At 41.0% G+C, this 21692-nt stretch overlaps 1 protein-coding gene across 2 annotated transcripts in view; it reads left to right on the forward strand.

Moving 5' to 3' along the window:
- NTRK2 (neurotrophic receptor tyrosine kinase 2) overlaps positions 1–21692 on the forward strand; it is a 174721-nt gene that overhangs the window by 37874 nt on the left and 115155 nt on the right. Inside the window, exons 7-10 of one of the 2 annotated variants that reach the window (XM_083464832.1) lie at positions 10397–10533; positions 13719–13851; positions 14888–15184; positions 20961–21011. In XM_083464832.1, the coding sequence (XP_083320958.1) occupies positions 10397–10533; positions 13719–13851; positions 14888–15184; positions 20961–21011 (618 nt within the window). The remainder of the gene's footprint in view (positions 1–10396; positions 10534–13718; positions 13852–14887; positions 15185–20960; positions 21012–21692) is intronic. The other variant, XM_083464833.1, reaches the window with a different exon arrangement.

Genomic DNA, 21692 nt, shown 5'->3' on the forward strand with positions numbered 1-21692 from the left:
CAGGAAGCATGTAATGTGTTGTTTTCAAGGTTAGGAACAAATGCATGGTCACTCGTTTTTCTTCCTGTTCTGTGGAAACAGATTGCTTTTGACTTGTTTTTCTGCTCAGATAATTCATCCCAAGAGATGAACACCCACTTCTTCTTTGACTTAGCTTTTTTAAAGCAACATTGTTGTACATATTTATTTGATGTAATAATTAAATTAATTGTCATTGCTTCATTCTGAATTCCTGTGAACTTGCAAGAGGACAAACATTTTTTTTAAAAAAAGAATCAAGGATGTAGGAAGTCAAAGTCATTTGTTCATTTATTTTGACAGATGTTTTACATTTTGTATGGTTATAATTTCCTCAATATATTGCAAATTTAGTATTGTACAGAAGGCAGTATAAGTGTTAGTAATGCAAGGCCATACAGCAGTCAGCTGCTAATAAATTACTTGCTGGGAAATGAAGTGAGACTGTTGTGGTTTCTTGGTGAGGTTATTCATATTAGCAGACCAGTGAAGCAAGAAATAGAAATCGTTGGTGGTACTGCCTGTACTCTTTTTTAATGGTTGAAATGGTCAAAGATTTGCTTTTAATGCTTAGATGAAAATAAACATTAAGTGTGCAATGGAAGTTGATTTCTAACCCTGGTAAAATATTAACAAAGAGAACTATGAAGGGTGGGTCAGATTTGGCTTACTTCTCTCTCTTTTCTTAAGTATATTTCAGCTGGTTCTTAGACTGCTCACTGATGAACTGTAGGGGACTTTCCTTCTTTCCAGCTGTTAAGTTGCGTTAAAAATACTGTTTGTTTATGTTTGCTGCTAGCTTGCCATTTGTTGACTTCATTTGGAGGTGGTATATAAAATAATGATATTTAGAGGGTATTGTTAAGTGTTTAGTTAGCAAACCAGGGTGTGTTTGTGTAGTTTATGATTATGTCATTAAAATAAGGAAAAATCTGTGTCACGGTAAATATTCAAGCTCCTGAATAACTTTTGCTGTGAAGTATTGTATTTGTGTAGCAGTTACATTCTGTTGGTTGTGGCCAATGTTAGTCCTACTCAGAGTAAACCCATTAAAATTTATGGGTGTGACTAACTTGGGCAGGATTTGGCTAATCACTCCCACTAATGGAAGGACACAAACCAATGGCTTCAAACTATAAGACTAAACATCAGGAAGAACTTTCTGATGGTAAGAGCTGTTCAACATTGAGACTCCCTGGGGAGGTGGGTGGACCTGGAGATTTTAAGCAGATGTTGGATGCCCATCTGTCATGGATGGTTTAGTTGAGATTCCACATTGCAGTGGGGTGGGCCTCAGGTTCCCTTCGAACTCCCCATTTCTATGAATCTATGACTCACGCTAGCACAGTGGTAATTTCCCCTATTCTCCTCTCCCCTGTGCCCCTGGAAATTGGCTAGGGGAAGCAGGAGGACCCCCAAAACAACATGTCAAAGCAGGAAAAGGAAGGGGTTGTTCCATCTGGTGAGCTGAAAAGCTTGCAGTGATAGAGCAACTGTTGTAGTGCTGTGTTGAATTTCCTCCACTAATTCTGTGAGTACAAGTTAATTGGAGACAACCCGATAACTGCATCTTGGGACCAAACCAGACCTACATGCATTTATTAAACGCAGGCTTGCCCATTTGGCTATAAAGTTAGGGTGGGGGGGTGTCAAAAATTTTATACCACATAGAATATGTGGGGGAAGGGAGAAAAGCCCCCCCCCCACCTGCCGGCTGACCTAATCTTGCTGTTCTCCTTTCCCCCCTTCCCTTCCCCAGTTGGGAAAAATGGCTTTTAGCGGTAGAATGTGGCAATACTAGGTTCTGTAGAGCTACACTCTGTTTACCCTGAAACACTGCTTCCGCCAGTGACCTTATCATTATAACCAAGCAGACAAGTGCATGTTTAATAATCATATCTACCTGTATGTCTGGCTTGGCTTTCAGTGTGATACCTTTGCCAAAACCTGCTTGTTCTTTTTAAGACTCCCTGGTTTGGCTAATCTGCTTGCTTCAGACATGTTGCATTTGTTTGAGTTGCCCAGAAATGCCAACTAATTCAGAATTAGGCTTCTGATTATGATTTTGTAAAGTTTTCTAGTGCTGATAAGAGTTGGACAATATGTGGCGAGTATTTGCAGATCGCTAAAATTCTGTGAGCACAAGAGAGGCTTCGGCACTATGCTTGACGCTTCACTTGCTTTGTAAATGGAAGAAGCGATTCAGAATTCTTGAGGAGTCTAGGGCTGTACTTCATAGATGCTTTTCCTTGCATTGGAAGATGATGTCTGGTAGTCTCCATGGTTTCGTTCATGGAGTGTTAGGGTGTGATTGCTTTTTTAACTGTTACCAAATGTGAAGTTAATTCCATTCACCTAATCAATTGTAAGGAATGTTCTTGTTTAAAGTAATAGCAAAAGGATTCCGATCATTGTGGTGGAGTCATGATACTTGGCAAGGTTTAAAGTGGCTTCTTTTCCTACCCAAGTGTTACTTATGCTATAAAAATCCATTTAGTCTTCCAGGTAATGTGCTGATGCAAAAGTAGGTAATATATGTCTCACAGATCCCTAAAGGGCCTCGTCCCAACATCTTTGCATGGTTGGTGCTGTTCATTTGCTGTATAGTTGTAAATTGCAGGGATTTTTCTTGCAGGTTGTAATATTTCATTTGAAAGATCTTTTTGTGTATGTTAATTATTTTCTGAATAGTGGAGATATACAGGTTGTTTCTGGAAGCCTATTGACACCTGGACTTTGTGTGTAGGGTAGAGAGTAGGGAAAAGTCTTGGGCTATTGAAAACTCCCCAACATGGGGCCATGTTCCTGTAACAGGAATTGTCTGTGGATACACCTGTGCACAATGCTCTTTATAGGTCATCTATATGTGGTGGGGGAAGGCATGCAAGCCAGATTTGCAATAATTTCTTAAAATAACCCACCCCATGATTTTTATTTTGAAAAAAATTAAAGAATAGCATATGCATGTGTTCAGGCCATGTGTGAACTGGTAGAGAGTTTTGTAGTTGTAGGTGTCTGTTAGCACCTCATATTTGACACTGAACGAGGTGTTCATGAAAGAAATGCAGGCTTTATTCTGTTGGTTATTGAATAAGTTCTGAAAGTCCTAAATGATTTCTTTGAAATGAGATTGAGCAGGATGAGGCCACCTTGTATATTTTTCCTGATACTTAGGGACGCTGCCTGTTGCTACTGAACAGTATCCGTGTGAGTGTAAAGTCAGTCTTGTGTTACCTGCAAAGGACATAGCTGCTCCCTGCTTTAAGGTACCAAAGTGTGAACTTAGATCTAGTTTGTATGGCTACATCTAAAATTGTTGTGTGTAAAGATGAAAAGGATAAAGGCATTATTAGACTGGAGGTAGATTTAGGTTTGTTAATAATATTCCACATAACTGAGAACAGAGTAACAAAGTGGTTGGCTAATCTCACTAATGTAACAAACCCCAAAATATCATAATAACCCAATAGAATTATTTGGGTCATTTGGAATGTTATCAAACTGTCTTGGCAACATTTCATTTACCTCTGGATCTGAATTTGCTTCTCTCGCAATCCGTTGTTTATCTTGACACAGATGAGTGACTGCTAGGAGGGGGTGAAAGACCAGGTCTTAACAGAAGTATTAGGGCTTAAACTGTAATTCTGACACAGTAGTGTCTGCCTCATGCACACAAACACAAAACATTTCTCTTAATCAATGTGTTCACTCTAAAAAGCAAATTAAAAGTGGTTGGTACTCCTCCTCCTCCTCCTCATCATCATAAACTTTATTGCACTAGCCAAAGGCCAGGGCATCATTCACAAAGGGAACAAAAAGAAAAGCAACAATAACCATAAAAACCATAAAAAACATCAGGCACTGCAGATACGATTAACCATGATCACGTCTCCTAAAAATTATTTGTTGCATACAATAGAATAGCAAGGGGTTCTCAAGTAGAATGTGCCAGCTTAAATGTCCGAATCTCCTTTGCAATTGACTGCTATTTTATCTAGTTCTTTTTTCCTGATCTTCTTAGCTGCCAACGCATATAGTGCTACTTTACAAGTTACAATGTCAAGTGGTTGGTCAAATTCTATTGTGTTGGAGACCCTTGTAAATTCTTCTTCTCGCACCTGCTAATTATTTTCTTTGAATAAATAAGAACACAAGAATAGCTTTCTGGATCAGGCCAGTGGCCCATCTAGTCCAGCACCCTGTCCTCACAGTAGCCAACCAGACGCCTATGGGAAGCCAGCAAGCACAACATGAGCACTAGAGCTTCCCATGGTTTCTAGCAACTGGTATTTGAAAGCATTGTTGTCTCAAGCTGTGGAGCTAGTGATAGAGCATAGCCATCCATCATGGCTAGTAGCCACTGCTACCCTCTATCGAAATACAGTGGTGCCCCACAAGACGAATGCCTCGCAAGACGAATTTCCCTATGGGCTTGCTTCACAAGACGGAAACGTCTTGCAAGTTTGTTTCCTTTTTCTTAACACCGTTAATACAGTTGCGACTTGACTTCGAGGAGCAACTCATAGAACGCGGTGTGGTAGCCTTTTTTGAGGTTTTTGGTGATTTTTGAAGCTTTTCCAAAACTTTTCCGACACCGTGCTTCGCAAGACGAAAAATTCGCTAGGCGAAAAAACTCGCGGAACGAATTAATTTCGTCTTGCGAGGCACCACTGTACAGAAAAATAACAGCTTCTAAACTGGAGACAGAATACATGCGGCCATGAGTAGGTATGCAGTTGTGGTATGCATGAGAGTTCAGGATGATTTGAGAAGTATCAGTCTGCTCCTGAAATGTTGTCACAGTGAATGAGTACCTGAATATGAACACAGATTTATGAAGCAATAAAAATATATTTGAAACTTCAGTATAATAGATGTTTGCTGTTCCCCATTCTAAATTATTTAGCCTGTGTCTTAGAACACTTCCAAGAAGATGCTTAAGTAGATTTTAGATAAGGATTTCAAAGACTTTAATGAAGGTCAGATGGCGTTTTTCTGCTGGTGAGGGGAGGGAGGATGTGTCACAGTAAAAGGCCTATTCTTTAGAAGAACTAGTGAACATTTATAATGGGCGCAAAAGCAATTGGTCCCATAATGTCATTTAATTAAATATTAGATTTTTTTGTCTTCTGCATCCATCAAAATATCTTGGTTTTTTATGACTGTGGAATTAATAAATTCCAAGTTTATTTGCATAGGTGTCTTAGTTGAGATGTATTCTGAGGACATCTGGGTCAGAAATAGAACACCCACAAGTAAGGTTCCTTAGATTTGGCAATAATGCTGCAATAATGAAGTGGCCTCCCGTAGGATTATATGTATGTTTGTTTTTATTGAACTTGTATATCCAGGTCCCTCAGCTGGCTCAAGAAATCTCTACTAGAATGTTGTTATTTTGTCTACCCAAATGTCATTTCCTGATAAATTCTGGATTCCAGCAATGAATTTTCAGTCACAAGACTTGATTCATTGGCGTAGTTGACAGGAATATTTGGAGCATTATTATTCTACAAAATTTGGGTTTTTTAAAATTATATTGCTTCAGAACAAAAGAGCTATCTGAATTCATAACTGGTTCCCGGCATAGACTTCCATGCTTATATAATGCTAATACCAATAGGATTCACAAGTATGTGAAATAAAGTTGATAAAGAAAAATCTAAGCTATCAACCTAACCTTAAATATATTTTGCTTTCTACTTTATACTGGAGTGATCATAGCCTCTTCTGTCCCACATTCTTCAGCCAGAATGCCCCCCCACCCTAGATTTTCCCCACCCCTTTGTTATTGTCTGAGAATACTCTGCAGCTTTTGGCACCATTATAGGATTGTCAATAAATTAAAGGAAGCTCCCCAAACTGCACCCCCTCCCCAAGTGTTACTTAGATGAGGTGCAAGCAGGTGCAAGCTATCCTGATGAGACATAGAGGCATTACAGTTCTTCTTGCTTACCACCAGGTGGCAAAGTCCAACAGGTATCTAATGGGGCTACATTAAGGAGGCCTTGCAGCCCCACAAGGGGCAGCACAGCACGACTGCAAGTGGAGAGTTGTATGCCCTTTGCTAGTTAAAAAGAGGATCAGCGTTAAGAATGTGAACAAGAGATGTCAGTGTATCTGAAGAAGTGTGCATGCACACGAAAGCTTATACCAAGAACTAACTTAGTTGGTCTTTAAGGTGCTACAGGAAGGAATTTTTTTATTAAGAGATGTCTTGACATTTATTACTTACTGTGCTCTTAAAAGTAGTACTCACATCCTGCCTTTCTAAGTCAAAATGTGACCCTTTCTAAGTAACTAACATCAAAACGCAAAACGTAGGCAGAAAGGCATACTCAAAAGCATAAACACAAAAATAAAATGAAAACAGAAGCAAACAAACAAGAGATGCAATTGTAAAAACAAAGGGCTGCAGCAAAAGCAAATTTCACCTAGCGTCAGAGCTCAAAGCTTGCAGAAACAAAGCAAAACACGTGCTGGCAGAGGGCCATCGGAGGGGGGGGGGCAAGTCCTGAGGCGGTGAGTTCCAGAGAGTGGGCCCAGCAGCTGAGAGAGCCCTTCGAGTATTTCTGACAACCGTGCCTTTGATATCAAAAGGGCCTTTCTGAATTGATATTAAGTATTTAACAGGCTGCATTTGAATTTTACATATTGATATGAAGACTTTCCTGTGATTTGGAGTTTGTATTAGCTTTCACTTCACGTGACAGATGCTGTGGAGATTGTGCTTGAAATTAATGTCCCTGCAAAAAGGAGCCTAGCTTCTAAATTTTCTCTTGCAAGCCAGTATGACCACAGGCTGCTCAGAACTGAAACAATTATATTATTGCTCCTGCCTGTTTCTTAGCTAGTGTCATTCATATCTAACCGTTCCATAGGTTTCGTTGACAGTTAATAAAAGCTGATGGACGTTTTTGTCGACAGATTGCTACATCCAGAGGAAGAGTAATGGAGCTTTCAGTAGTGTTTAATGTGCAGTTTTGCAAATGGAATGGACAATGAATTGTCTACAATTCCCACAAACTGGTCTTTGGACGCAAAATAAGCTGCCTTAGTAATGTGTTCATTGTAAAACCTAGCTAGGCAAGAAAATGATTTGTCCTGCTTTTCTATTACGTGTCATTTCAGTTCTATTGAACTTTAAGTACATTATACTTTCCTTCATTTTTTTTTGTCCCTCTTATTGTTATAGCACTAGGGGGCCTGCCTGCAACAAAATGTGACAGTGTAGAGAGCTTCTTGCTCATTCGTCCAGTAAGCCAGCCATGCCCTTCTCTGGGATACTTCATTCTATTCCCCGTCCCAGCCAGTTTTCCACCCTCCTCATCCTTGCAATAAATAGTCAGTAACATTCCATAGCTGTTGATCATTCTCAGTCCTTGTTGGGCTGTTTTTGAGGTTCCCCACCTTAGGTTTTTCTCCCCTTGCTGCACTTCGGCTAACCGTGGCGGTTCCCTATGCCTGTTAATACCCTACCCTTCTGCTTGGATAGAGCAACAGCACTCACATCTGAACATTGGAAATACTTTCATTTGTTTATAGAAATATTTACATACCACCCACTCATATAAAATTTCAAGGTGGTATACAACAGTATATGCATAATACAATAAATCATAAGATACATAAAACAATTCAAAATAAATATTAAAATGTCTGGTTAACCTTGAAAAAAATATAAACAACTGAGCAGGCCAGTCATCATTAGAAAAAGTTTTCAAGAAACACCTGAAAGTTAGGACTGAGGGTGCTTGTCAAATATCTGCTGGATTCAGGTGTCTTCCCACTTATGTAAACAACCACATATATGCACAGTGCCAGGAAATAATCAAATCAATTGATTTAATATATGCTATTTCACATATATGCATGGTACCTGGGAACGTAACCCCGGCATAAATGGGGAGTCGCTTGTACTCAACTTATAATTGAAGCCAGTTGGGCATCTGAAACACAGGGGACAAGTAATAGCACTCCTCCAGATTAACTCAGGTTATGCTGGGATAGAATGCCTCAGGCGGTCATTAAGGTATCCTGGACCCAAGTTATTCTGGGCTTTTTATATTAATACAAGAGCCTTGATAGTTAATACAGATCACATATTTAATGGCTAATGGAGCCATTGAACCTTGCAATACAAAAGAATCAACCTTGCAAGGCTGGCATGCCTGTCAGCACATGATGAAACAACTACACCATAACTGGAAAGTAGAAACAGAATGAGGCACGGTTACAGAAATAAACTCATGTCGATACAGAGCCTACAATCTCTGTACAGAGATGTACTGCCATGCCCTCTCAGTTATTTGAGATAACAAACATGCCTAGAATTGCTTAACCAACATAAAAAAAGGTAAAGGACCCCAGCTATTCTGGGCGGCTTCCAACATAAATAAAAACATAATAAAACTTTAAACTTTAAAAAACTTCCCCATACAGGGCTACCTTTAGATGTCTTCTAAAGGTTGTATAGTTACTTATTTCCTTTGCTCGTGGGTCACAGAACTCCATACCCTCCAACATTTCTCCGATGAAAATAGGGATATCCTAAGAAAAAGCGGGACATTCTGGCATCAAATCAGAAACCAGGATGGCTTCTTTAAATCTGGGACTGTGCCTGGAAAATAGGGACACTTGGAGGGTCTGATATCATAATAACAATACTGAATGTATTGAAATCAGTGAGCATGATCTGTCTCCTTCTTGTGGGTGAAATGGCACACATGAGCAGCCCTGGCAAGGCCAGACCCATAGAAGTTTTGGGAGAAAGCTGCTAATCTAGTGAGCAGTCTCAAGCAGATGGGGAGAGCAGTCAGTGAGCAAAAGGAGGCTGCTTGCCCAGTCCTGGTGATGTCAAGTAAAACCTCAGTATAGGCATCTTTTTCAAGATATGGAAGGAAGTTTCTGTTGAGTGAGATTTTACTAAACGTATTACATTTCATGTTTAGAAATACAATATTTCTCCTCAGATTGGGAACCCAGAATATAGGATATTCCTGTATACAAAGCACACCAACTTCAAAATGACTTAAAATGAACAAGTTCAAATCCCTTAAGTATTGCGGAAAACCTAGATTTGAAAAAAACATACTGACATTGATTTTAACTGAGCGTGGCCTGGTTCAGTTGTTTGTGGTTCTTGCCAGAAGGAAAACCCTAGTGGTTTCACTTTGAAATGGAAAAAATCTGGCTATAAAGCTGAAGATTGCAAACTAAAAAGAAAGTTTATTAGAAGTTTTACTTTCATTGGTTTTGCCAGAGGGAGGAGGGATTCAGAGTTATCTGTGGGGCCTGCACTGATTGTGTGAGTACCAATGATTAATCATGGAGAAAATTTTAATCTGCATTTAAGCCTTTCATTGCTCTGCTGAACTAAAGCTTGCGGTCCTGGTGATAATTCTTCATAGCTGGTATATAATAATTGGCAGCAAGGTGAAGTGATTCAAAAACCATTACACACTAATTGTTATAAATTTTTTTACTTGTGATGGCGATGTTCTATGTTGTTGGCATCATGGACATATTATAGTCACTTCATGGAGTTTTCCTTATTATGAAGCATTTTCAGTGGCTTCTATTGAGGAGCCTTAAGAACTCACTTGGTTCCCAGTTCTTCATATAACTGTGTTATGTTCAAATAGTTTCTGAGAACCAAGATGCATATGGTTCACCTGTGATATTTGCTGAAAACGGGGCATAGAGATTTCTCTCTTTCTACTTTTTAGAAAGAGAGAAATCTAAAAAGTAGAAAGACAGAAATCTCTATGCCACGTTTTCAGCAAATATCACAGGTGAACCATATGCATCTTGGTTCTCAGAAACTATTTGAACATAACAAACTGGAAAAGTGGTATAATACCGACAAAAACAGAGTGGCTTGCCAAATTATTGGAGTATTACAATATATCCAAAACAATGGAAGAAATTGGAAGGATTTCAAAAGAAAAGATAGATAGGGACTGGAAGGTGTTTAAAAGATACTTGCAAAATCATATCGAAAAATCAGAACTCCTATTAGAATAAACAAGTTCCGTTTCAAATACTGAAATATCAAATAAGATGGAAAACAATGTGTAATAGAAAAAGAAGTATGAAATTAGGGTAAAGGTGTGTGAAAGAAAGTAATAGAAGTGGAAAGAAATTGTAATTGAGTAGATTGGAAGTCAAACACAAAGGTGGGGTGAAGGGTTGGTGGATGGTGATGGGGAAAGGAACTATTTGTGGGATTGAGTGTAAGTATGTTTGAACATTTTTAAGGATTGTATGAAATGTATGTTTGTATGCTTGTATATGTGTATTAATGATGAATTTAAATTAAATAAATAAATAATAAAATAATAAAATAAAAAAAGAGATTTCTCTCTTTCTTGCTTCGTAGGCTTGCCTTCAGTTAGGCTGAACACACAGAACCTCACTGTTATTGAAGGAAGAAGTGTCACATTGTACTGTGAGGCTACTGGAAGTCCATCACCAAGTATAGCTTGGGTTTTCAATAATATTGTTTCAAAACATGAGGTAAGAATTTCATACTGAAGTATTTGGATCTGCCAAAGCCGTATACGTACTGGTTTTTAAGGAACGGTGCAAAACCCATTGAATTATGCAGCTTGGAACTCTTTAAGTGCCTGTCAGGAACCCCGCAGACATTCCTCGTCAGTCTTGTGAGTTAATGAATTGCCCACATCCATAGCAGGTGACACTGTGGATTAAACCACAGAGCCTAGGATTTGCAGATCAGAAGGTCGGCAGTTCGAATCCCCGCGACGGGGTGAGCTCCCTGCTCCTGCCAACCTAGCAGTTCAAAAGCACTTCAAAGTGCAAGCAGATAAATAGGTACCGCTCTGGCGGGAAGGTAAACGGTGTTTCTGTGCGCTGCTCTGGTTCGCCAGAAGCGGCTTAGTCATGCTGGCCACATGACCCGGAAGCTGTACGCCGGCTCCCTCGGCCAATAAAGCGAGATGAGCACCGCAATCCCAGTCAGCCACGACTGGACCTAAAGTTCAAGGGTCCCTTTACCTTTACCTTTATAGTAATACTTGCAGAGCCTACACAGTGGTGTCCAAACTTTTTTCAAAGAGAGCCAGATTTGATGAAGTGAAGGGCTGTGGGGAAAGTTGTTGGCCTTTTTTCCTTTTTTTAGGACTGAAGTTGTTGAGCTTTGTTGCTTTGTTTAGGGTTGGAGTTGTTGAGCTTCTTTTAGGATTGAAGTTGTTAAGGTTTGTTTTAGGATTTTACCCCAAGAAATAGACTGCCACAGGGGCCAGATTAAACCGACCGGTGGGCCAGGTTAGGCCCCCGAAACTGACTTTGGACATGCCTGGCCTACAGCCTGAATCAGTAGAAGAAGCTGCTCACATTTGACTGGGCTTATTGTCACCTTCCCCATATAAGCTTTTGTGGCCTTTCCAGTATGTGCTGCCTCTAGGCTGACATCACAATGCTACCCAGGAATGAAGCCCAAGGGCAGATGAATGGCAGGCACTGCAAAATGTGGTTTCTCCTTCCCTCTTCACTAGTCGTCCTCAGAGGCTCCCACTGTCTTGACCCGTGCTGGGCAGGATCATATCCCCAATTATTGGCAGGAATTGCCAATTGCCTCAGATAGCACACTCTTCCCTTCACAATCCTATCACTATCTACTTTTTATATAAAAATACAAACATATTTATAATGTCTGTTTAGTGAAAGAAAACTTCTGGTGGTTATTGTCATTTAATGTCCTAGATTAGGAGGCCATTAATGCAAATGGAATGGAATTTGTGGTTTGTGTTGAATACATGTGGTTAATTTTCTCATCTCAGAAAAATTGTCTGATAATTATCAGAACCCACATATAGCGAACAAGTTTAATATTTGATTTCTAGCCAAATTCTTCATGCACTAGTAAAACTGTTAACCATGACAAAAGCTAATAATAATGTACCTACAATTCATTAAGAATGCATTAGCGTTTTTGCTCACCTGAACATGAGCCAATTGAGGCGATGATAGGATATGAAATACTGCTTCAGTTCTTCACATGATAGATAGGCTTCTGTAAAGCAACAGCACATATAGGTGTGTCTGTGTGAGAGTATGCCCTTAATCCATCTCCCACTCCTGTTTGTATGTGGGTTGGTATACCATGTGTGCATATTGATTGGAACAAGTCATGTGGTAACTTATTATCCTGCCTAATTCCTACAAAGTCTCTGGCATTTCTTTGCATCCATTTATATGCCTATGGGTATGTTCACAGTTTAGTTTCTGTGGCTAGAATTATAGTTACATAACCATAGTGAGCACAGTGGAAGTACTCTTGTAACAATTAAGCACTGGAAGGTATAATTTGATAGTAGTTTACAAGGGCTTTTTTTTATTTGACACCCAAGGCTATTCCCTATTCCCTATATAATATATTTATTTGGGGATGAAATACTGTATAAACAACTTGGAACCAGGGCACTTAGGAGACCACCTCCTGTGTATAGACCAGGCTGATTGTAAAGTCTTCTGAGGAGTCACTTGCTGTAAGCAGACATTCTCAGTTATAGCACCCACCCTCTAGAATTCCTCCCCATGAGTACCGTATTTTTCGCCCTATAGGACGCACTTTTCCCCCTCCAAAAATGAAGGGGAAATCTGGGTGCGTCCTATGGGGTGAATGCAGGCTTTTGCTGAAGCTTGGAGAGCGAGAGGGGTCGGTGCACACCGACCCCTCTCACTCTCCAGGCTTCAGGAACACATCTGCAGCCTAGGCAGCCCTACGGGAGGTCCGGCAGGGATGTCTAGGCTGCGGATAGCAGCCTGCTGCCCAGCGCGAGGGGTGCCCTGAAGCAGAGCACCCCCCACGCCAGGCAGACATCTGCAGCGTGGGGAGCCTTGCAGGAGTTCCCCGCAAGGCTCCCCATGCTGCGGATAGCAGCCTGCTGCCCAGTGCGAGGGGCGCCCTGAAGCAGAGCGCCCCCCGCGCCAGGCAGACATCCGCAGCGTGGGGAGCCTTGCAGGAGTTCCCCGCAGGGCTCCCCACGCTGCAGATAGCAGCCTGCCACCCGGTGGGCGGGGCGCCCTGAAGCAGAGCGCCCCCCGCGCCAGGCAGACATCCACAGCGTGGGGAGCCTTGCAGGAGTTCCCCGCATGGCTCCCCACGCTGCGGATAGCAGCCTGCCGCCCGGCGGGCGGGGCGCCCTGAAGCAGAGCGCCCCCCGCGCCAGGCAGACATCCGCAGCGTGGGGAGCCTTGCAGGAGTTCCCCGCAGGGCTCCCCACGCTGCGGATAGCAGCCTGCTGCCCCACGGGGGGGGGGGCGCCCTGATGCAGAGCGCCCCTCGCGCGGGGCAGACATCGGCCAGCCCCACAAGCTTGGGGGACAGCAGGGAGGCGCAGCGCCGCCATCCCGCTGTTCCTCGACCTGGTTCTGTTTCCCCGACCTGCTTTTGGGGGGGGGGGAAATAAAGGGAAATTTTTTTCCTTTATTTCCCCCCAAAAAAACTAGGTGCGTCCTATGGGACGGAGCGTCCTATGGGACGAAAAATACGGTAATTAATGAGACAGCAATTACATAACTACAACCAAAATATAGCCTTCAAACTAACAGGCGCTTTATTTAAATTGAATAAACTGTTTTGTAAATACGTTTAAATTCAAATAAGTTTCTTAGTATCAGATCATGTTAGGGAAACCACTCCTAACCCCTTTATTTCTCCATTGCTTTTCTTCTAGAACGACACAAATAAGAACCCAGCTTCCCTAACCATAAAGAATATCTCATCCAATGACAGTGGCGTGCAGATTTCTTGTGTAGCAGAAAACATTGTGGGCGAAGACCAAGCTTCTGTTGACCTCGTGGTGTTCTGTATGTAAATAAACTTACGTAAAATTTTAGCTGCAGATAATTGTAGATAAGTGGCATCAGTAGAGAACTAGCTTAGAATTTCTGCTCAGCCTTCTTCGAAAAGATAAAACTTTATAAAGTATATATTAGTAAGGATTAGCACTGAAGAGAAGAGTCATTAAATGCTTATGATTGTCACCCTCAACACACCAACAAACATCTTCCTTTGAGGTTGCTAAGGGTATTCCCTGTATTCATTGTGTATGTGCAATCTGAGCAAGAGATGTAGAGTTGGAGCTTCAGTAAATCGGAGGACATTGACAATCTGTTTCTTTTTGGTCTGGCCCAATTCCATCATTTATGGCAGAAAATTGATTAATGGTGCAGAATTGCTCTTCTTTTGGCCTTAAGGCAAGAGAAGAGCGTGACCACAGACAATATTAAATCATTCATTTTCCTCTCTGTTCTAATTCTCAGAACATGCAAATATCAAGGTTTTAAGAGAACAATGCTGCATTTTAAGTTTTGCCTTGCCTAGTTACGTCAACTTCTGCTGTAAACATTACAAAATTTGTTGAAATAACATTATAACAGAGTAGGTTCAAGCAGCAATCAGATACCTACTTATGAGGAAGTAAGACCCATTGAAGTAGTGGCTTATTTCAGATAGAAATGGATATGACTGCGCTGTCAGAAAAAGAGGTGTATGTAAATGTGAAATATATTAAAGGTTTAGGTAAAATAAACTCAGTTGTGAAGTGGGTAGGAAACACTAGTGATTGGACAACATAAACAAGCCACTGCCCCTCCAAAAAGTGAAGAAGGAAATTATAAATCATAGCTTAAATGATCCTTTATTATAACTTCCTCTAAAGAATGCTTTAATATATATATATATATATTAAAAACATAACAAATTTGCTTTTGGAATTCATGTATTCATTGCATTTATATGGATGCCAGCTGCTTTGCTTTAATGATTTAAAACAAACAGATGAATTTTCAAGGAAGAGAATATGTAGTATACTAACATTACTCTTATTTGTTCTTAATATAGTTGCACCAAATATCACGTATCTTGAAATTCCATATCCGGACCACCACTGGTGTATTCCATTCAGCGTGAGGGGGAACCCGCAACCTATCCTGACATGGTTGCATGATGGGGTTAAGTTGAATGAGTCCGTCTATATCTGGACTAAAATACATGTTGTAAATCAAACGGAATACCATGGCTGCCTTCAGCTGGACAACCCTACTCATGTGAACAACGGCGATTATACCTTGGTGGCACAGAATCAATATGGAAAAGATGAAGCCAGCATTTCTGCGTACTTTATGGAAGATCCTGGAGGTAGTAAGTAATAATATTACTATAATATCATTGAAGCATTAATTAAGTAGGGCTGTTGTTTTTTCTTAGTTTGCTTAATGATGCTAATGAAAGTTAAGATGAGCAATTTTTTATTTTAGTTTTGCATGCAGCCCTTGGGTGGCATATTTCTATTAAAGCTGCAATCCTATACACACTTACCTTGCAGTAAGCCCCATTGAATGGAATAGAGCTTGCTTTCAAGTAGTCGTGCATAGGTTTGCATTGTATATGTGCAGTTAAGTCGTAAGGTTAGACTAGTTAAATGCTAAAAAACAAATAAATGCAGATTTGAGAAAGTAATCTCACTAGACAGCACAGTAACCTAAACTTTGCATGATGAACTAAACCGTCTCTGGTCAGCCTCATTAAATTAGTAATTTAACGTTATCAACTGACTGAAACCATTATATAAAGCAGTGGTTTTCAACCAGGGTCCCGTGGCATCCTGGAGTGCCTTGAATGATAGTCAGGGGTGCCACAGGCAACACTGGCCTCTGTCCCTCTTTCCTTCCCTCCCTCCCTCTGTTGCCCTCTTGCATCTCTGCCTCCCAAAGGCTTGCACAGCTGTTTGTTGCTGCAGCCCTGACTACAAGCTCCCCAGGTGAATGGTGCCTCTGGGACTGGCCAGGGGGTGCTTCCCAGGTCCCTGTGGGGCAGTGTGAGGAAGCAGCTCTCTTTGGGGTAGGGGGGTCAGCTCAGAGACCAGGGGCGGCCGCTGTGACTGCCCAGAGGACGCCCAAGCAGAAGAGAGGAGGCGGAGGGAACACTCCACAATGGAGGGTGTTTGAGAAAGGGTGAGAGGCTGCCGGCTCTGCAGGCAAGGGGGGGACATAACTGGGCTCCAGAGCCCCACAGGGGTGCCGCTGAAAGAATGTCGTTGGTCAAGGGAGCCGTGGACTCAAAAAGATTGAAAGCCTCTTAATCTTCATGTCAGTGCAAATTAAATACAGCATTGCCCATCGGAGACGGTAATCATTTAATTCATTTGCTTAACTTTGACTTCAAGCGTGGTTTGTTTGTTTTTCTGCTGGATACTGAAATACTAATTATAGAGATGCAAATTGCAATCTAGTGTTCCTAGGTTATGGGTGCTATTAAATGAGAAGTTTGTCTGTGCTGAAACATTTTGTTAATTGACACATTACTTTCTTAATGTATAGCTTAAGGCTCTCAAAATGAGAAGGATAAGTGATCATTGCATGGGGGTGTGTGCATGCTTTTGTATTCTTCTGCCTTCCTCATTATTCACTACTACTGAAGAGATACATTACTTCTACCTATGCACGGAGGTGCACGGAGGTTATCATATCTTGCTCTTCCAGAAATTAAATCTCATAATTTAAGCATAAGTTCCTCAACGTACAGTGATTTTTTTTCTTACCTTTAAACAAAAACGTTTAGGGCTCCCATATTCAGCTACATTTGCAGTTTCATAGAATGCTGTTATACAGTATCTCCCTGTGAAGATAATTAAACCAAGCTGCTTTATTCTTGTGATGCCAGTTATATAATCTCTTCTTTTATCATTACTTTATACTGTTTTTAAGTCTTAACAAACTTGTAAATATTCAGAGATTTTAAAAAACGTAGAATTTTTTTGCTGCTTTTGTGGTGAAAAGGAAGAATAGACTCAAGCACAATGGTAGTGGAATGGGATAATACAGTGGTGCCCCGCAAGACGAATGCCTCGCAAGATGGAAAACTCGCTAGATGAAAGAGTTTCCGTTTTGGAGGTACTTCGCAAAACGAATTTCCTATGGGCTTGCTTCGCAAGACGACAATGTCTTGCGAGTTCCTGCTGGGTTTTTTCCCTCCCCCGCCTTTTCTAAGCCGCTAAGCCGCTTATCAGCTGATCCAATCAGCAGATAAGCCGCTAATAGCGCTAATCCGCTAATCCGTCAATGGGCTTGCTTCGCAAGACGAAAAAAACGCTAGACGAAGAGAATCACAGAACAGATTCTTTTCATCTTGCGAGGCACCACTGTACATTGTGAAATCCCTTGGGGCACTCTATAGAGCTTCATATGCCAGTAATCACCACCACTGTCTTGTTTTCCATGGTTAAACTTCATAGCTCATACCTTCCTTAATAATGTAATAGTTTCACCTGTTAAGAGAAGGAAAATACCAATCAACATCCAATACTTGTTAAATAGATCTAAATGGTTGGTTTCCCCTGCTTGAGGAAAAGAACTCTGCAAAGTAGGTTAAAACTTCCCAGGGGAGGCCAATGCAGGGTAGATGAAGATACACCCAGTGCTTTTTTCCTGGGGGGGACGCAGGGGTACGCTTACCCCTGAACATTTTGTGAATCTAAGTTTGGCCTCATTGAGGGGCAGTATTTCAATATGAGTGGGAAAATGAGAATACCCCCTAAACATTTTTTTAAGAAAAAAAGCACTGGATACACCTAAGGACTTACTAAAATCCTTGATTTGTTTGTGTTGTAGCCCAGTATCAGGGAGGTGCTATAGACCAGGCATAGGCAAACTTGGCCCTACAGATGTTTTGGGACTACAATTCCCATCATCCCTAGCTAACAGGACCAGTGGTCAGGGATAATGGGCATTGTAGTCCCAAAACATCTGGAGGGCCAAGTTTGTCTATGCCTGCTATAGACTACAGAAAAGATCTTTGCCTCCTACAGGTTAGCATGGCAAGAGATAATTTTGTACCTTTAGCCTAGTAAACAAATCTCAGCAAAACATTTTGTTCACTTGCTTTACTGTGCAGCTCCATTACTTGAGTGTCAGTGGCATTAAAGCAGAAAGAAACTTCAGTAGATGAGGCAAATTTTGTAACGACGCATCTGCTCCTTTTCATATCCTTTTCAAGCATCCTGACAACGTTCTGGATTGGGGGCTGGATAGTTGGTAAATGCCCATGAGGATGTTGGCATTTTAGGGTGACTGAACTAAACACTTGATACCCTGGAAGCTTGCTTGTGCAGGTCTGCAGCACATTGGGTGTCAGTTGTATTTGGTCTGCCTGAAATTCTTTACCTAAAGTTCAGTTTTTCATGTGGCTTATAGTTGTTGACAAGTATTAAGAAATCAATGCTAGGTTAAACCATGTGTAGACTCCACTCCAAGATAGCTTCACTCTTGGAATATTGCAGTGTCTTACAAACTATTTGTCTTATATTTTATGTTATGTTTGCCTTCTTCCACAATGAGAATAAAGACAAATAAAACATATATTTTCCCCAGAGTGGCTGGGGAAACTCAGCCAGATGGGCGGGGTATAAATAATAAATTATTATTATTATTATTATTATTATTATTATTATTATTATTATTATTATTATTATTATTGAGCCAGTGTGGTGTAGTGGTTAAGAGCGGTAGTCTCGTAATCTGGTGAACCGGGTTCGTGTCTCCGCTCCTCCACATGCAGCTGCTGGGTGACCTTGGGCCAGTCACACTTCTTTGAAGTCTCTCAGCCCCACTCACCTCACAGAGTGTTTGTTGTGGGGGAGGAAGGGAAAGCAGATTGTTAGCCGCTTTGAGACTCCTTAAAGGGAGTGAAAGGCGGGATATCAAATCCAAACTCTTCTTTTTCTTCTTCTATTATTATTAAATCTACTGTAATTGCATTCATGGTTTACATTGCTATTTAAAATAAATACAGATCAGTCTTCAAGCCTGAAACGGCTTTGATAGCTATTGTCACTGTCAGTTTTACATACTGCACAAGCCCAATGCTCTCAAGTGATGGCAGTGAGCTGACTTGAGATTCAGTAGGCTTTCCTTGAGTTACTGTTGCTGTGAATCCCACAAGTGATACTCTTGCCTTCCTGCATTTTTGGATGAGTGCAACAGGGAGCTGCATGATGGAGGAGTGATGTTGGTGGAGCTGTTTGGGGCTAGATAACCATTGCTCCACCCATCCACTCCCACCCAGAAAAAAAGCTGGTTAGGGCTAGATATAAGAACAGGTCGGTGGCTCACGCTCAGTTTATGAGACCAAGTAAATAGGCTACAGATGTCAACACTGTTGGCAAAACCTGGATATGCTGCAGTCCCCAACTGGAACAGTACAAAGACAGAGGAGGCTTTACCCCGTTCTACAGAGGGAGAGTTTCTTTTATATTCTAGTTGAAGGGAGACAGCAGTTGACCTGTTGGGACCAGTGCTCTCCTCTGGTTTTACCATTACCAGGACTTTTAATTGTATATAGCATTGTGTTCCTGTATGGGGGCATTAGGAACATACATAGCCTTATACAAAGTCAGATCCTGGTTCTGGAAATTGCCATACAGAGACACCATTGGTCCATCTAGCCAAGTATTGTCTGCCCTGACTTGCAAGGCTATCCCGTATTTCATATCAAGGTCTCTCACCTCTATCTAGAAATGCCAGGAATTGAACTTGGGACCCTGCTAAGCTATGACCCTTAAACTGTGCATGCACAAACCTTTTGAGAGAATCCCATGTGTAGGGTGTTCTGAATATGGAGTAGAAGGATGTGTGTTTTCTGTGTGGGGGTACATTTCACTCCTCTGTTGCTGGCATGGAGCTACCACATTAACTGTTAGAGAGAATGATGATATATGCATACATAGTCACAAAAGAAGGTTAATTTTCATTAATAATTGCTTTATCCAATTGATCTCAGAGAAAAGCTTATCATCCAGATGGTGGGTTAGCATACAATGTGTGCCCAAAAGTTGTAAAGAGGGATTCTCAGTCTGGGCACAAGCATTTTGAAGTAAAGCTTGGCTTGAGTTCTTCTAAGAGACAGACAGACAACAGATTTTTTTTGTCATGTTAATTATTAATTATTAAAATGGTTCACATCTAGTTCCAAAACCTCTAATTTCCACACAAAAAAAGTAATCAAGAATCTACATTACTAATGATATTGACCTCAGAGAGGCTGATTTGAGTGGCAGTGCTAATGGAAAAAGTCCAACAAGAAAGTTAAAGTTCTGATGAGATACCTTCTCAAAAAAATTTTTTTTGACAATGTTTCGTCAATTTGAGGCTAACAACAAACTATGAAACCAACAAAAAAATAACAGCCATTAAGAAAAGTGGGATTGTTCAAAAACTAAAAAAAAAGAATAAAAAGAAGATCCCCTAAAAGGAACCATAGTCTCTGAGCTTCCCAGTGCACCTCTATATGTTCTCCAATACACTTCAAATGCATCTTGGCTGCTGTCACCACCTGAGGCTGAAATGGAAAAGGTCTAGGGTTCAGAAAATGGCCACCAAGTAACAGCACGTTCAGAGGTCTAAAGTAACAGAATGTCCCGAAGTTCTCAGTCCAAGATTTTGAGGTTAACCAGCTAAATAGCAAAGGAGTAGGTGGACTCACTCCATGCTTGGGGTGATGCAGGACATGTAAACAGGTTTCATTCACCTGTGTAGCACCATAGTTTCCCACCCCAGCCTCTGGGCAGTTTGTCAGCCACTCCTTGTTATCTCTTCTGGATGTGATTTGAGGTTTTATAATCTACAGCAAGTCAGAAGCAGAAGTTAAAAGGTCGGCTTTGTCTATGCCACTGCCCAAAATGTCCCCCCCCCCCGTTGTTTCCCCAAGCAAGGTGGCATATACTATACAGGTAAGCACCACAGAATCTCAGAAGCAGTTTCACAAAAGTTTTCCTCACAGGCACAAGGTGGATCTTGGGCTGTTGGTTTTTGGAAAAGCTTTCAGGCCTACCCCCTTTCTAAAGGCCAGGTTGGGCAGACTCTGCAGCTAGGCACCTAGTGTCTCATAAGCAAGCTCTCACAGAGCTCTTCCTCCACAGAGCAGGATCCGGAATGCTGGTCTCCATTCCCAGATGAGACAGATCTTACAGGTAGGCACCCCAGAGTCTCACAAGCAAGCTCCCAGGAGTCTTTCTCATAGGCACCTGATCATATATGAGCTTTCCCACCATTTCATAATGATGACATCTGACTAGTCACTGGTACAATGATTACTTGACCATTAAAACATGCTACATTTTCACCTTGCATCATTGAGAGAGGTTCAAACACACTTAAATAAATGGGTTTTCCCGTCAATAAAATATATGAACAGGGCCCGCTATTCTCAAGTTACGCTAATCTTATCAAGTTGCAAGTTGTTCTCATTGTTCTAGAGAAATAATAAGTGACTTAGATTTTGTGTGCCCAAACTGTTTCATCATCTTGGAAAATTCAGCTTCCTAGATAAGTTTTTAAAAAAACCTTTAAAAGTTACAAATTCAGTAGTGAGTGGTGCTATTTAGACTGTTGTGTTTCAGCCTGACAAGGCTGTGTTCTTTTTCTTTTAGAAAAGTGATAATTATTACATTAAAGATTCCCCAGTGCAAACCTGTTCATTCAAGTTGAATCTGAATTCTCATTTTAGGAATATTGAATATTGAATGAATGTTCTCCCAAGGCACAATATATTTGTTTGTTTGTTTGTTTGTTTAGTTATCAAATTTGTATACCACACTATATCTGCAGATCTCAGGGTGTTTCACAAAATAAATGTGCAATGCATAATGTAA

This window comes from Podarcis liolepis (assembly GCF_965112155.1).
Source record: "Podarcis liolepis genome assembly, chromosome: 11".
NCBI classification, from domain to species: Eukaryota; Metazoa; Chordata; class Lepidosauria; order Squamata; family Lacertidae; genus Podarcis; species Podarcis liolepis.